Raw genomic sequence first — 15716 nt, 5'->3', positions numbered from 1 at the left:
TCCATGATGTGATTAAATAATATAATTTGTTCTCTTGTTTTCATCTTTATGAGCTTATGCACTGCTTAATTAATATTTAAGTATCAGTTTGTTAATATGTACCAACTCATACTCGTGTATTGCTTATTGTTTAACATTTGTATTTAACTATTTTGTATATCTTTATATGAGAAACCGTAATGGTTTAAATCGAATAAATTTTGTTCGGTTCTGTTCGTTATTCCAATTCAAGGTACAGGCGAACAAAATAGCGGGACATAAAGCGTAATAAACGGAACACAAATGATACATCTGTTTATTTACAAACTATCCAGACGGCCATGGCCCAAGTTGACAAATACATATACAATGTACATTATAGTATTTTGAAGTGATTAAATTATTGTGTATTATAAAGTAAAACAATATAACAAAAAACAAGACTAACTACCGGATAAGCATCTACAGCAACTACAAATGTTTTCGAAGTATTTCATAATGTTATCTATTTTTTTTTAAATATATTTTTGGGGTTGTTAAAAACCAGACAATGTAAGTTTACAGCTCTCATAGTAACGTAAGTTTGTGGTGTTTTTATTATTCACATATAAACATAAATAGTACGTGCTATAAGCTTATTAAGTGGTCAACATTGTATTTTGTCCAATGAGAAGGCAGCAATTACCAAGTTTTCCAATAAATTGATTGCAGTAAATCAGCAGTCAGCCGTAATTCATTTTAATCAGGTGAAGCTGTAGATGCAGGCAGTGGCTAGCCCAGTAAGTGGGTAATTTACACAATATAATGTAGACCACTGAATAACTTAAATATTGCTAGAAGTGCATGGCATCAAACCATTTATAATTGAAAATACATACTTAAAATAATTGACCATTAAATAATGACTGCATACAGACAGATTGAAATATGTTTTTGGTACAAACGACAGCAACTGATATATATTAAGGTAATGCTCCATTCGATTCATATATTTCCCTTACATTTCATCAGAAGATGATGTAAAATACATAACACATATGGTACAATATTCAACAAAAGTTTAAAACAAAACTACATGCATAATATTTGTAATTTAGAGAAACAGTTTCAGTATATGAACACAATATATCATTATTTGTAACATAAGAATAGGAAAAAGCGACTGGAATATCAATTAGTATACAAGTTATACTATTCATTAACACAGTGTGTTTCAAAACCTGGCTAATACCCTGGCATACAATTTTCTTAAGATTTTTTTTAGGACCATGGCAAGGTTAACCTGGAGGTTCCGGAATTCTCCATTTGTTTTATTGACACGATTTTAGAATGGATCACATGTGTGTAATTCTGGATGCTGACACCGTCGTTCATAAGGTTTCTTAAGAAGATTCAGGACTGTCGACCGCTGCCATGTTCAGTGTTAAGCATTTAAAAAGGAGCAAGTCAGTAAATAAGTTAGTATGACTGTCGACCGCTGCCATGTTCAGTGTTAAGCATTTAAAAAGGAGCAAGTCAGTAAATAAGTTAGTATGACTGTCGACCGCTGCCATGTTCAGTGTTAAGCATTTAAAAAGGAGCAAGTCAGTAAATAAGTTAGTATGACTGTCGACCGCTGCCATGTTCAGTGTTAAGCATTTAAAAAGGAGCAAGTCAGTAAATAAGTTAGTATGACTGTCGACCGCTGCCATGTTCAGTGTTAAGCATTTACAAAGGAGTAAGTCATTAAATAAGTTAGTATGATAGTCGACCGCTGTCATATTCAGTGTTAAGCATTTGCAAAGGAATGAGTCATTTGGTTCAGTTAGTATAATTGTAGACCGCTGTCATAATTATTGTAAAGCATTTGCAAAGGATTAATCATTAATTAACAAAATATAATTGTCGACAACTATCACAGTCAGTGTAAAGCATTCTTAAAATAGTTAGTCATTACTTTTAATAAGTATGTTTCTGTTTTGTTTTTATTCTTCCATCTGGAAAACGAATAATGGATATACTCATATTTGTTGTCCATCTATTCATGCGCCTACATAATACTACAGTCAAAACTGAGTCTTTAAGTTTGTTGTTTTTTTTCTCTTTGCAGATAATGTATAATTTGGTACAGCTAAAATAGCACCAGTTACGTAGATACTCTTCGCTTCGGACACTCTTTAATACCAGTGGAAGGTTTCCCATAAATTCAAGGGTCACGCGGGGAGGATACACACGCACATAGAATCTCTGAAGCCATCAGTACTGACAATAAATACTAACGTCCTCGCCATGGTTGCAATTATGTTTACCAATCACAACTCCTGGACAGTTAAATAGAGACTTTTCATCTCCATTACAAGACAAGTCATCAAGCCAAATCATTCCAGATCCTCGACCATGGTATGCACGTGTACGAACTATATATTTTGTGAAATTTAAATCGATCATTTTGCAAGCAACCTTTGCATCATTCTCATCAAACTCGTCATCACAAACTGTCCCCCAAACGCCATCATGTAGTATTTCCAAACGTCCATACATATAGTTTAAGCTTTTGTTTCCATTTAAAAGACGCACCGGAGAATTGATATTTGCATTTGTAATAATCGTATCAATGTTTTCCTTAATTGTGTTTAAGTCTTGTGTCACTGCGTTGACAAGGGCGGCAGTTTTCAGACCGGTGCCGTTAAGGTGGCCTACAATGGTTGTCTCTGATGCAGATAGAGCTGTTGTTAGCGTTTCGGTAATATTGTCAGATATTGACTTACATATATTATCAGTTTGTTGAACAAGTTCTTTTAACGATTGAACTTTCTCATCAATTCCCATTTCGTTGCGCTCAATCGACGTGCTTAAATTGTTTTGAACGTTTTTGGTTATGTCGAGAATTCCATCCTTTAACTCACCAATAATTTTACTGAGAAATGTGTGAACGTTCGTCTCTAATGTTATGAGGTATTCCGCAATTTGGTCTTTCCCAACAAGAAGATTCTGTGAAATACCTTTCAGATCGTCCAAGTCATGTCGAATCGCTTCTTTCTCCTCGCGAAAGCCCCTCCTTATTCTATCTAATTGTTTCTTTAAAGTCATGGGTTCGATTTTATCATTTAATGATGAGGCTTCATGAGTCTGGCTTCCAGATTGTGCTTGATCTTTTTCTTTATCGGTTTTTTCATTTACAATCATCGCGTCTATTTTCGAATCCATTTTGTTTATTTTGTCTTTGATGCTCAAAATATCCTGAAATAAACATTTCTGCTTTTGGAACAGAATACATGTATTTTCAATCTTTAAAACATTTTTTTTATCATTCTGTGCAATTTATTAATTTTAGTTTGATTATCAATATATCCTGCAAAATGTATTTAATCTCGTTGATAAATCACTAATTACTGACCACAAATATTAAATGTCGGAGTGTATAAAGAAGAACACATTCAGCCAAGAACACATCTCTAGTACTATTAATTAAAGAAGACAAATCAAAAGAAGAATACATGAAACATTTCAATTATCTTTTTCATCATTTTTGAAAGTGGAAAGGAATGAAATTAACATGATAAGATACAACGTAATATTCAAATATAAAAATTGTTTAAAGGTACAAAATAAATAATGATACCACCCCAACCACTACAACCACCACAATCACTACCACTACAGCGACCACCACCATCACACCACTACTCCGACCACCAATACCACTACCACCACGATCACTACAGCTACCAATGACACTACAGCCACCAATACCATCGCCACCAACACAACCACAACAGCCGCCACCACCAACACTACAGTCACCACCAACACCACTACTACAGTCACCACCACCACCACAGTAACCACCACCACCACAACAACAGTCACCACCACCACCACCACCACTACAACCGCCACCACCAAAACTACAGTCACCACCACCACCACTACATCCACCCGTACAGCCAACACCACCACCATCACCTGTACAGCCAACACCACCACCATCACCATCACCACCACCACTACAGCAACCACACCACCACTAAAGCAACCACCACCACATCCACCACCACCACCACTACTTCGAACACCAATATCCCTACTAAGACCACCATAACCAGAAACACTTCCACAACCACCACCACCCCACCACACAGCATTATCATCACCTCCAAAGCCACCACTCTAACCACCACCATCACCAAGTCAACCATTTCAACTCCAATTAATACTACAACAACTACCACTACCAATACCACTGCCAACGCCACCACCACTTCCCCCACCAGCATCGCCAAAGCTACTCCTACTTCATCCACTACTGCAGCTACTACTTCTACTGCTTCTGCTACTACTACTACTACTGCTGCTACTGCTACTGCTACTGCTACTGCTACTGCTACTGCTACTGCTACTACTACTACTACTACTACTACCACTACCACTACCACTACCACTACCACTACTACTAACAATAATAATAATAATAATAATAATAATAATAATAATAATAATAAAAATGATAATAATAATAATAATAATAATTATGATAATAATAATAATAATAATAATAATAATAATAATAATAATAATAATAATAATAATAACATAATAATAATAATAATAATAATAATAATAATAATAATAATAATAATAATAATGATGATAATAATAATAATAATAATAATAATAATAATAATGATAATAATAATAATAATAATAATAATAATAATAATAATAATAATAATAATAATAATAATAATAATAATAATGATAATAATGATAATAATAATAATAATAATAATAATAATAATAATAATGATAATATTAATAATAATAATAATAATAATAATAATAATAATAATAATAATAATGATAATAATAATAATGATAATTACCTGAAATACAAACGACTGAAATGAATCCATTTTACGCCCGAGGTTTGATATTTCCGAAGTAAGCGCTTCTAAATCATTCGCGGTGGCAGCAGAGAGGAGCACAAGCACCAGATAGAAACGCCAAGCAAACATGTTTTAGTCAATTTGAAAAATATCTATTTAAAATTCCGTATTTTCTTCTATATCTTTAAAATTCTGATCCGTCTCATAAGAATGGTTACAATTGTTCCGCTGCAGCAAACCTTAACTGTTCGCTGGGCTAAATGTTGCTTAAGAATTATTGTTGCATAAATTTCGATCCTTAACCTTTATACATTTCTGAAGAGTTTCCTTACGTCTGTTTATTATTGTCAACCGCTTATTATTCGAGAGTGGAACAGTATTTTGAATTGTTATGTATTACAATATAAACAAATGTATACAATTAGAGATTTCCCCAGTGTAGTATGTTTACTGACCGTTCTAAATAGGCAACAATTATTGAAAGCGATTTTATTGTGTTTATAAACTAGATGAGTTTTCCTTGTGAAGTATTTTTTTCCACTGACCCTTCCAAACCGGTAACCCATATATGTATTGATAGCTACATGTTTTTTTTAATTAATTTAAGGTAGACTAATTATCCAGTGACGTTTTTGTTCACTGACTTTTCCCAATCCAGCACTTATTTATAGAGGAATGTTATTGTGTATTAAATGAAATAATGATGATTTTATTGGGACTTTATATTATACGGTTTACACAACACCCTAGCAACCATCACAGCCAAATTCAACAAAAATAGCAATAGCATCAATATCCTCCCTTCGTATAAATGTGAGTCATGTATCAGGAAAATATACAGCCTTTATCTAGACATAAAATGCAAACAGTTATAAGCTCAAGGGCAGTAATGTCAGGTGCGTCCATGTTTCCCGGTTCATTGTTTTGAGTGATAAACGACCTCGATTCGGTGAGTATTACCACTGTTTTCTATATGTTTCAATGATATTTTTTAGAAACGACCTTGTGCAACGAATGAAGAGCAATTGCTCGTTTACGAAGACGCTTGTTTTAGATCAAAATAATGTCTGTACTAAAATATCTCGTGAAAACAATGCAGGTTCTTACTAGGCTTCCCGACTCACTCAATGCATTTTTGCTTCAAAACAATTATTTAATACCGTTCTCTTGCGTAAAAACCCCACCCGATACTTTGTTTTGGACAATAACAGTATTGCTATTGTTTTCCGAATGCAGACAGCCAATTTTGGAGTTAAATCGACTCATTTACGAAAATGCTTGCTGGTTCATTCTGTACATTTTTACGTACGCAAGAGAATTATTTGTGACGACGCCTGTAGAAAGGGGTACAAAGTCGGCAAATTCAATTTCGAGAAAAACGTGTTTAAAGTTTTGTTGATTTATTTCACTGACTTTAATTGGTATAAGTCACCATTTCTTTGTTAGATTTCTAAATTTTAACGTACAACAATTGTTTAAATTGCATCCATAAAATATACATATTCTCCGACAACGATGTTACCGATAGCGACGAGTATAATAACAACAAGGTTATCTCCCTTATGCATATATACGTAATTTCCGGTTAGTAATTGACAAACAAGAAATTTTCAAACATTTACGTTTTTTGTCTTCATTTGCTGCTTTTCGAGGATGCTTCTGTCGAGTTTTGACAGGTAAATATCATTGCAGTTGTATAAATTTAATATTAAATTTTATTATGTTAAAATGATATAGAAAAAGGCGAAAATATTCGTCAATTGTCATAAACCCGGAAGTAAACAAATGGCTTGAACTGGCGGTTTTATTTAATTTCCATACCACATTGTCCATAATAATGAATGAACTTGTATAATTATATAAATTTCTCATCATACCGAGTCATATGTTTTGGTAGTCATGGGAGTAAAGTGTTCCCGATGTACATGTCAACGACACTGATGACATTTTAATAAGGATTTGTGTAACTTACGAATGACCTTCATTTACTAGAAAAACTCAACCTGTCCACGATAACATATTTGAGGGATTTTAATGAAATAAAAAGCGTTAACGCTTGAACTGATGCTTTCAAATGGCGACGACACAGAGATAACCGTGATCTGATCGTTTCTTGCAGCAGTGTTCTTGTTTGTTCAGAATGATGTTTTTGTTCCGTTGGAGACCTTATATCTTATTATAGTATATAGCCGTTTAAGAACATTAAAAAAAGTGTGTGTCAAGTACCGGTGGTATAAAATATTAGCTAACAAATAAAACCTCTCTTGCAGTAAAACGTTTTACTCGTTGCCACTTAATTAATGGAATGAATATGTTATTCTCTTGCATTTCCTGATGTGAAACTACGATTTATATGTTTTTATAAGTACCTACTCAACACTACATTACGAGGCCTTTAACGCGTTCAATATTGAATTGTTGTGTGAAGCAGACTAGCTGATTACTCATTATAAAGACAAGTCAAGTATAAGATTCTTATAAACAAAGTAAGCCCGACATTCCAAAGGCAGTACCTACAACATGATTGTTTGTGGTGTCCTATGAGTATATTTGACATTAATTATTTATATTGAAATATCCTACGTTGTTCGACTGATTGGCTTGTTTTTGTTGGTTCTTTTTATTAGTATAAGAAACTGGTTGTTCCTCATACAAACAAAGTGTCTGATTGTTTCTTTTCTGATTGAATGTGCATCGGTCTACATGTACTTCTGAAACCGAGAAGGGCTTAGCAAATTTTAATTCAAGATATATACTTTATATAAAGTATATTTCAAGCAATTTGAGCATGTTCGACCTTAAAACATCATTTTGATTGTACTTGCGTAATGTGACTCATGCTATGATTATCTGTCACATGTGATGAAAACCGTTTTCATATGAACACCTTACGTTTACACGCCCCTGTAAATATTATTGACCACTGGCACATGTAATAAAAACCGTATGAGCAGCTTCCGTTAACATGCCCCAGCAAAAGACATTGTCCACTGGCACATGTGATAAAAAACCGATTTTCGTATGAACAACTTGCGTTTACACGCTCCTGCAAATGACACTGACCACTGGCACATATGATAAAACCGTTTTCCATATAAATAGCTTACATTTGCACGCCCCTACAAATGAAAACAGCTTGCGTGTACACGCCCCGGCAAATACCATTGACCACTGGCACATGTGATAAAAACCGTTTTCCATATGAACAGCTTGCGTTTACACGCCCCTGCAAATGCATTGTCCACTGGCTCATGTGATAAAAACCGTTTTCCATATGAACACCTTACGTTAACACGCACCTGCAAATGCATTGTCCACTGGCTCATGTGATAAAACCGTTTTCCATATGAACAGCTTGAGTTTACACGCTCCTGCAAATGCCATTGACCACTGGCTCATGTGATAAAACCGTTTTCCATATGAACAGCTTGAGTTTACACGTCCCTGCCAATACCATTGACCACTGGCACATATAGAAAGTATGTTTAACGTTTACATTAACGATATTCGTTGTGTTTTCTTTAACGAATCTAGCATCAATGCATTTATTGTGTACATGATATTTTACAATCAATATCAAGTTCATTAATATTTGAGCACGAATCGATCATTTATTAATTTTGTTCATAAATGCCATATACCGATATCATTTCATTTATATAAAAAGGAAGCAATAGAATATGAGTTGATTTGATATGCGTTATTCAATGGTTAGCAAAAACAAAAAAACAACAACACCACAACCAACACCAACACGAACAATAACATCAACAGCAACAATATTATAAACAAGAATAACAACGACCTTCTTTGTATAACGGTGATTTATTATCTCAAAATCAAACAACATTTTCTAAACATTATATTAAACCAGTTGTGGACTGAATATCTTAAATAAATTATATGACATTCCGTTAAAGCTTGTACATGTAGAAATACTCCTAACTGGTTGCCACTTAAGTGGTAAAATTATGCGGTACTTTCCCTTTTCCTGTTGTGAAACTAAGATTGTTATCTTTCCAAGTATTCAATTTAAACTGCACTTGACTTATAATATGATGTTGATTTCACAAATATCATATTACGAATTTTTACGTTTCTTTCGCATTTTCATCGTACATCATATATTTCTGACCTCAAGAAGGGCTTTGTAAAGGTAAATTCATGACATTTACTATACATTGAACATATTTAAAGCCATATTGGTATGTTTGACCTTAATATAATTATTTTTTTATTTTACGTATCCTTATTTATGTTCACCAGTCCTAAACGTGACTGAGATATACTACTATGGCACTATTGTATCCGTATTTAAACTGCACTTGACTTATAACATGAGTCCTTTAAAAACGCGTTCATTTTTTGTTGTAAACGGATGTAGACTAGCCAAGATATCATCATCAAGGCAACGGAAGTGTCAAATTCAAATAAACAAAGAAGGGCCGACAGTCGAAAGGTTGTAACCACAACGTGTCTTCGGTGGTATACTATAAGTCCGGTTGACGTTTAATCTAGTAACTATGTTTTCTTTATCTCTGTACAACATACTAATAACCTTTGTGTTTGGCTAATTAGCTTGTTTCTGTTGTTTATTTTATATAAGTTTAAGAAGCCGGTGCCTTCTTATACAAACAATGTATCACGATTTGTTTTTTTTACTTTTTCTCTTGCATTTTCATCGTACTACATGTATTTCCGACCTAAAAAAGGCTTTGCAAAGTTAAATTCATGACATTTACTATACATTGAACATATTTAAAGCCATATTGGTATCTTCGACCTAAATATAAGTATTAATTATTTTATGTATCATTATTTATGTTCAGCAGTCCCAATCGTGACTGAGAAATAATAATATTCCATATATAACAAACATAGTTTTTTATGTCTTAGAAATAAACAGTAAGCGTATACACTCCCCTTCGAATGCCACTGGCACATGCAAAGAGTTTTTTCTGTTTTTCGTCTGATTTTATTTTCAAACTAATGCTCTACTGAAATCTTTGTACATATGCTAGTTTATGCTTAATATCAAGTTCATGTATATTTAACCTCGGCTATTACACACTCAATTGATTTGAGTTGGGTTGCCATGTTCAATGTAAAGCATTTGACAAGGAGCACATCATTAATTTAAGTAAGTATTTTTATTTATATCTTTCTTCTGGAAAACAAATTATGGATATAATCATACATGTTGTTCATCATTGTATGTACCTTCCCGAACATACAATAGCTGTTAATGTCATTATCGTGTCTTGAAGTATGTCTCCTGTTCTCCTTGAATACAGTGTCCAATTTGGATGAGATATAATAGAAAATTGTTATAAAACTACACTTCGTCTGGGATATTGTTCAAAACCCATGTAATTATTTTGACTGCTTAAATACTCCAACAGGGAACGTATAAACATATTTAGAATCTCTTTAACTATCGGTACCAGCACTTTATACCAACATCTTCGCCGTGGTTGCAGTTATGTTCACCAATGCCATCACCTTCACAGTGAAATAGAGATCGCTCCTCACCAGTACATGCCACTTCATCGAGCCAAATCGCTCCAGTTCCGCGACCATAATACGCTTCTGAAATATATCCATAGTAGACGAATTTTGAATCGATCATTAAGCAAGCAACCTTTGCGTCTTCTAGATCAAATCCGTCATCACAAACTGTTCCCCACTCGCTGCCATGTAGTATTTCCAAACGTCCTTGCACACCGTTTCTGTAATCACTTTCGTTCGCAAGGCGCGCCCGAGTCATATCATGTGACTTTGCCATGATTTTTGCAGTGTTTTCCTTGATTATATTGATGTCTTCTTTCACAGCATTGATAAGGTTGACAGTGTTCAGACTGGTCTTCTTCAGGTAGCCTTCAATGGTGTTCTCTGATACAGATAGAACTGTTGTCAGCGTTTTGGTAATCGTGTCCGAGCTAGACTTACAGATCGTGTCTGTTCGTTGAACAAGTTGTTTAAACGATTGAACTTTTTCATCAACATTAACGGCGCTGCGCTCAATAGACGTGTTCAAATCGCGTTGTACGTTTTTGGTTATGTCGAGAACTCCATCTTTCAACTCACCAATGATTTTACTAAGAAATGTGTTGACGTTTGTCTCTAACGTTAGGAGGTATTCCGCAATTTGGTCTTTTCCAACAAGAAGATTCTGTGAAATGCCTTTCAGATCATCTAAGTCATGTCGAATCCATTTTTTCTCCTCGCGAAAGCCTCTCTTAATTCTATCTAACTGCTCCTGTAAACCCATGGGGTCGATTTTGTCATTAAAAGATGAGGCTTCATGAGTCTGGCTTCCAGGTTGTGCTTGATCTTTGTCTTCTTCAATATGGTCTTGTCTTATAATCGCGTCTATTTTGGAATCCATTTTGTTAATTTTGTCTTTGATGCTCGAAATATCCTGCAATGAACAATTTTGCTTTTAGCACTTAATACATGTATTTTCGCTCTTTAAGATATTTTTCTATCTTTTATTTATTTTATCTTACTACTCAATGTAACTTTCACCTCTACCACCACGACAACATCAACATTAACTTCAACCATCATCAGCACCATCACCACCCCCTCTATTACACCACCAAAATCATTACTACAATCACCACCGCAACCACAACCACCATAAACAACAGCGCCACCAATATCACCACCACCCCTCCAACTGATACAACTTCTACTTCAACTACCACAAACACTACTAGTAACACTGGCAACGCCATCATTACCACCACCACCGCATAATAATAATAATAATAATAATAATAATAATAATAATAATAATAATAATAATAATAATAATGATAACAATAATAATAATAATAATAATAATAATAATAATAATAATAATAATAATAATAATAATAATAAGAATGATAATAATAATGATAACAATAATAATAATAATAATAATAATAATAATAATAATAATAATAATAATAATTACCTGAAGCACAAACGACTGAAATGAATCCACTTTACGCCCGAGGTTCGATATTTCTAAAGTAAGTGCTTCTAAATCACCCACGGCGGCAGCAGGGAGGAGCACAAGCGCCAGGGAGAAACACCAAACGAACATGTTTCAGTCTATTTAAGAAACCGTCTCTAGAAAATTCTGTATTTTCATTAATCTATATCTTTAGAATTCTGATCCGTCTCTTAAAAATAGTTACAATTGTTCTGCTGCATTAGAAGTAAACTGTACGCTTGCTTAAGAACAAGTGTTGCATAACTTGTGGTCCTTTACTTTTATAATTTTAAGTGTTTTCTTCCGTCCATTTATGACTGTCAAGGGACTGTAATAGGACAAATATTACAACCAATTGTATGAAAGGCCCAATAAGACAGGATGCTACGCAGCGCGTAGCACGCATCGTTTATTCATAAGAAACCAGCCAAACTGCGTCATCATTTATGTGATCAAGTTAATGAATATTACTAACGAGGGGTCATTTTTTCCAAAAAGCAAATACATTTTTTGTAACAATCTCGCCGCCTTCATTTTTCTTTCCGTATGGACGTGTTTTTATATCAGGAGATCAGTTGTTCAAAGTACCTTATTTTTTATTAATAAATTGATTGATTCCTCCCTCAACTTGGCTTGTTTCTTTAATAAATCCATAACGTTAAAAGCTGATGCTTTGTTACATATAAAAATCCAACAACAGCAACAACCACAACAACAGGAACAACAACAACACTAAAAACAACTGCAGCAACGGCAACATCGAAAACAAACAGCAGCAGTTGCAGCAGCAGCATTAACAACAACAGGAACAACAACTTTCATTAGTATTACGGTTGAATTGTTATCGATCAAACAAACATTTATTTAGATATCAAACTTTTCCCAGTAATGGAGTGAATACCTTAAACTCTTCATTAATTGCTTAACTCTTGCTAAGAAAGAAAATCTTCCTTGTAGTACAAGTGACAAACGGCCACTAGAGTGATGGCAAAATCAAGTGGTCCTTTTGGTTTTCCTGTTGTGAAACTTAAAGAATATTTTTGTAATCACTGAATTCTTAGTCCTTATTAAGAATGTATTTCATTTGATGGGAGACTAGCCAATTGCTCATGGTTAAAACAACGGAAGTATCCAATTCAAGCCGACAGTTCAAGAGCAGTAACGAGAACATGACTGCGTGTGGTGTCCTATCTGTTCTGTTGCATTCGGGACTCCTCGGACATATTTCTCGAAAACAACCTCGGATGTATGCCTGTTCATCAGTAAAAGTAGTTCGTATTTTTTTTAAATAAAGCATTAATTAAATGTAGTGTTTAGCTTGTATTTATTGATCTTAGTTTCAAATTTATTGTCAGTGAAGTGTATTATTTCAAACATAATTAAGAGTTAAGTCATAAAGTTTAACTGCTAAATTAGATTACTACGCGATCTACTTGCAGCGGACTTAAATTTACCGATTTCTGAGTATGTAAACCGTCCATATACATCCGGGGTTGTTTCCATAAAAATATTTTCGATAAAAATGGCCGAGGAACTCAGAATATGCTGTTTGACACAGATAGCTTAAATTGTCGAAATCACTTTACCAGGATGTAATATCTTAGTGTGTATGGCTGATTGGTTTGACCCCGTTGTTTCTGAACTATACGTATAAGCAGCCGACATATAAGAGGAAGCACTTGGTATGCTGGATTCCAAAGCATTTTGGCGGCAATCCGGATGCTTTAGTAAGGTATGCCGGTATTCACCATAAGGGCAAAGTTGATTCGCACTCGGTTCGAAAACAAGAAATCATAAGGAGTTATCATTATTGTTTCGTGCGGTCATGCAGTATGAACGATCGGCTGCGATTTTTTTCATGCGAATATTTGCAAAATCGCGATAGAGCGTTCATACTGTATGAATGCATGTAAACTAAAAATTAAATCAATCCTTATACGAGTATTTACATTTCCCTTTTTCATAACTTATTTTTTGTTATAATAAAGACAATGGTTTCATAATGACCGGTTCATGCCAAATGAACGACAACTTTATCATACAAAAAATTAAATTGGGATGTGAAATATAATTTACGAATTCCGGATTCTAGTCCATACCGCACTCAAGGGGAAGATACCTTCCGATTTAAAATCCAGATACGGCATTATCTCCATTTCTCTTTTGAAGTTTGTAGCAATTATACAATGAGCATTTATAGGGACAAGCCCAGTCGCCAAATATCTATTGAAAATTTACCCTATTTAGAGCCTGCCTGACTCTCATCTTAAGTCATATTATAACTTTTTTTCAAAGTAAAATTTACATACTTATATGCTTTTGTAACATGAACGTGTTAATCAAAACATTAAAAATAGTATTTCAGAAAGTATCAAGTATTTCATATCGCATATATCATATGATTAGATGTAAATACTAAAGTTAGAAAAATGACTTAAATTCAAAAATGAATTAAGTTTGTAAATGACTAATTAATAAGATGTTTTGAAATGTAAATTATAATACAACCATACAACCATACAACTGCCAAAGGCATATTTGAAGAAATATCTGGCTGGTAAATTAATACCCAGCAATGAATCCCCTGTTCATAGCCCATGTTTTACTGCAGGGCACAAACTACCTTTTGTACTGTTAATTGGCTAAGCGTCATTTGAAATTAAATTAGACGAATTGTCTAGTTGTAGGGAATGCGCTTCTCATCAAAGAGGTTGTGTGTTGGGCACAAAGGTACCCGCAGAAAGTTTAATAGGTCGAGTTTTCTAGTGGTTTTGAATGCGCCTTCTAACCAAGAGGTCGTATGGTAGGCATTTATAAACCCGGTGAACATTATATTTGCCGATTGTCTTATAGTGAAGATTAAGTCATTTTGTACGATTCAGGCACCAATATCACGAAAATACTCAAGTCAAATATCAATCTCAGTCTCAACTCTTTCATCAAATTACAGCATCAAATGATTTAAAATTGTAAATGTTTTACCCCTTTTTAAAATGGCATTTTCTCATTCATTATAATGATTTAAAAAATCAGATCAATATCTTATAAAAAAAAAATATTTGAGAGCAAAAATTGTACTTGATTAAAATTTATTATTTTTTAGTTTTTCTCAAGTAAATTTTGTGATGTAGAATTATTTTTTTTGGAATAATGAACAATAATGTTAATCAACAAAATGCATGGGCGAATGTGCTTTTAATAGAAGTCAAACATTAGTAATTTTTAATAATGTCATTCTGTAATTTGGAAAAAATGAGTTGAGACTGAGATTTGACTTAAGTATATTCGTGATATTGGGGCCAGATCTTTTATAATCCTTTTTTGTTTAGCAAAGGGCAATTAATTAAAAATGGAAGTATCTGGAGTAAAAATGGCTTATTTTTTCTGCATTAATTTCAAAAACAACATTCGGATGCTCTTGAACAGGTAAACAAAATGATTTCAGTTAGTGTTGTCAATCGGAAATTTCATAAAATGTCACTATAATTGGCGTTAAATGTTTTTAAAATGTTTCTATTTTTGAAAACGCTTTATTTTTAAAGAATACATGACAAGAATCATTTCAGATGAGTAATAAAAGACGATAAAACACTGTTTGTAAACAAAACCAATATATCCTCCAGCCTAAATATCGGTTCAATCTATAGTAACCTTAAAACGACTTAAGTATATTTTCTATTATTGTTATACTTCTCTTTAAGTACAATAATGACAATTCAAATAAAAAACATTTTAAATTTCATTTTCAATAGATGCACGCTTATTTCTTAGCGGGGCCTCTAAGTTATACTGCTGTTGTGTCAGTTGTAGACGCAGCAGCAGCAGCAGCAGCAACATCATCAACAACAACAACAACAACAACAAATATAAGCAATAGAAACACGACA

The 15716-nt window shown here is 33.6% G+C and overlaps 2 protein-coding genes across 2 annotated transcripts; both read right to left on the bottom strand.

Moving 5' to 3' along the window:
* Nucleotides 1-281: 281 nt before the first annotated feature.
* LOC128222236 (uncharacterized) lies at nucleotides 282-5100 on the bottom strand. Its single transcript, XM_052931181.1, has 2 exons — nucleotides 4842-5100; nucleotides 282-3198 (listed from the first exon to the last, which is right to left on the bottom strand). The coding sequence occupies exons 1-2, from the start codon at nucleotides 4971-4973 to the stop codon at nucleotides 2215-2217; spliced, it is 1116 nt and encodes a 371-aa protein (XP_052787141.1). The 5' UTR covers nucleotides 4974-5100; the 3' UTR covers nucleotides 282-2214.
* Nucleotides 5101-8650: 3550 nt separating this feature from the next.
* On the bottom strand, nucleotides 8651-12083 carry LOC128221147 (uncharacterized). Its single transcript, XM_052929604.1, has 2 exons — nucleotides 11809-12083; nucleotides 8651-11265 (listed from the first exon to the last, which is right to left on the bottom strand). Exons 1-2 carry the CDS (start codon nucleotides 11938-11940, stop codon nucleotides 10279-10281), a joined length of 1119 nt encoding a protein of 372 aa, XP_052785564.1. The 5' UTR covers nucleotides 11941-12083; the 3' UTR covers nucleotides 8651-10278.
* Between the last annotated feature and the right edge of the window lie 3633 nt (nucleotides 12084-15716).

Source organism: Mya arenaria, chromosome 16 (assembly GCF_026914265.1).
Source record: "Mya arenaria isolate MELC-2E11 chromosome 16, ASM2691426v1".
Taxonomy (NCBI): Eukaryota; Metazoa; Mollusca; class Bivalvia; order Myida; family Myidae; genus Mya; species Mya arenaria.
The sequence above is the reverse complement of the archived record's forward strand: the minus strand, read 5'-3'. Positions and strand labels throughout refer to the sequence as shown.

Excerpts from the sequence above, each read along its gene's own strand:
- LOC128222236 (XM_052931181.1), bottom strand. The coding sequence starts at position 4,973 with ATGTTTGCTTGGCGTTTCTATCTGGTGCTTGTGCTCCTCTCTGCTGCC. Across the intron at positions 3,199-4,841 it reads TTCAGTCGTTTGTATTTCAG|GATATTTTGAGCATCAAAGA; the intron begins GTAATTATCATT and ends TGTTTATTTCAG.
- LOC128221147 (XM_052929604.1), bottom strand. The coding sequence starts at position 11,940 with ATGTTCGTTTGGTGTTTCTCCCTGGCGCTTGTGCTCCTCCCTGCTGCC. Across the intron at positions 11,266-11,808 it reads TTCAGTCGTTTGTGCTTCAG|GATATTTCGAGCATCAAAGA; the intron begins GTAATTATTATT and ends TGTTCATTGCAG.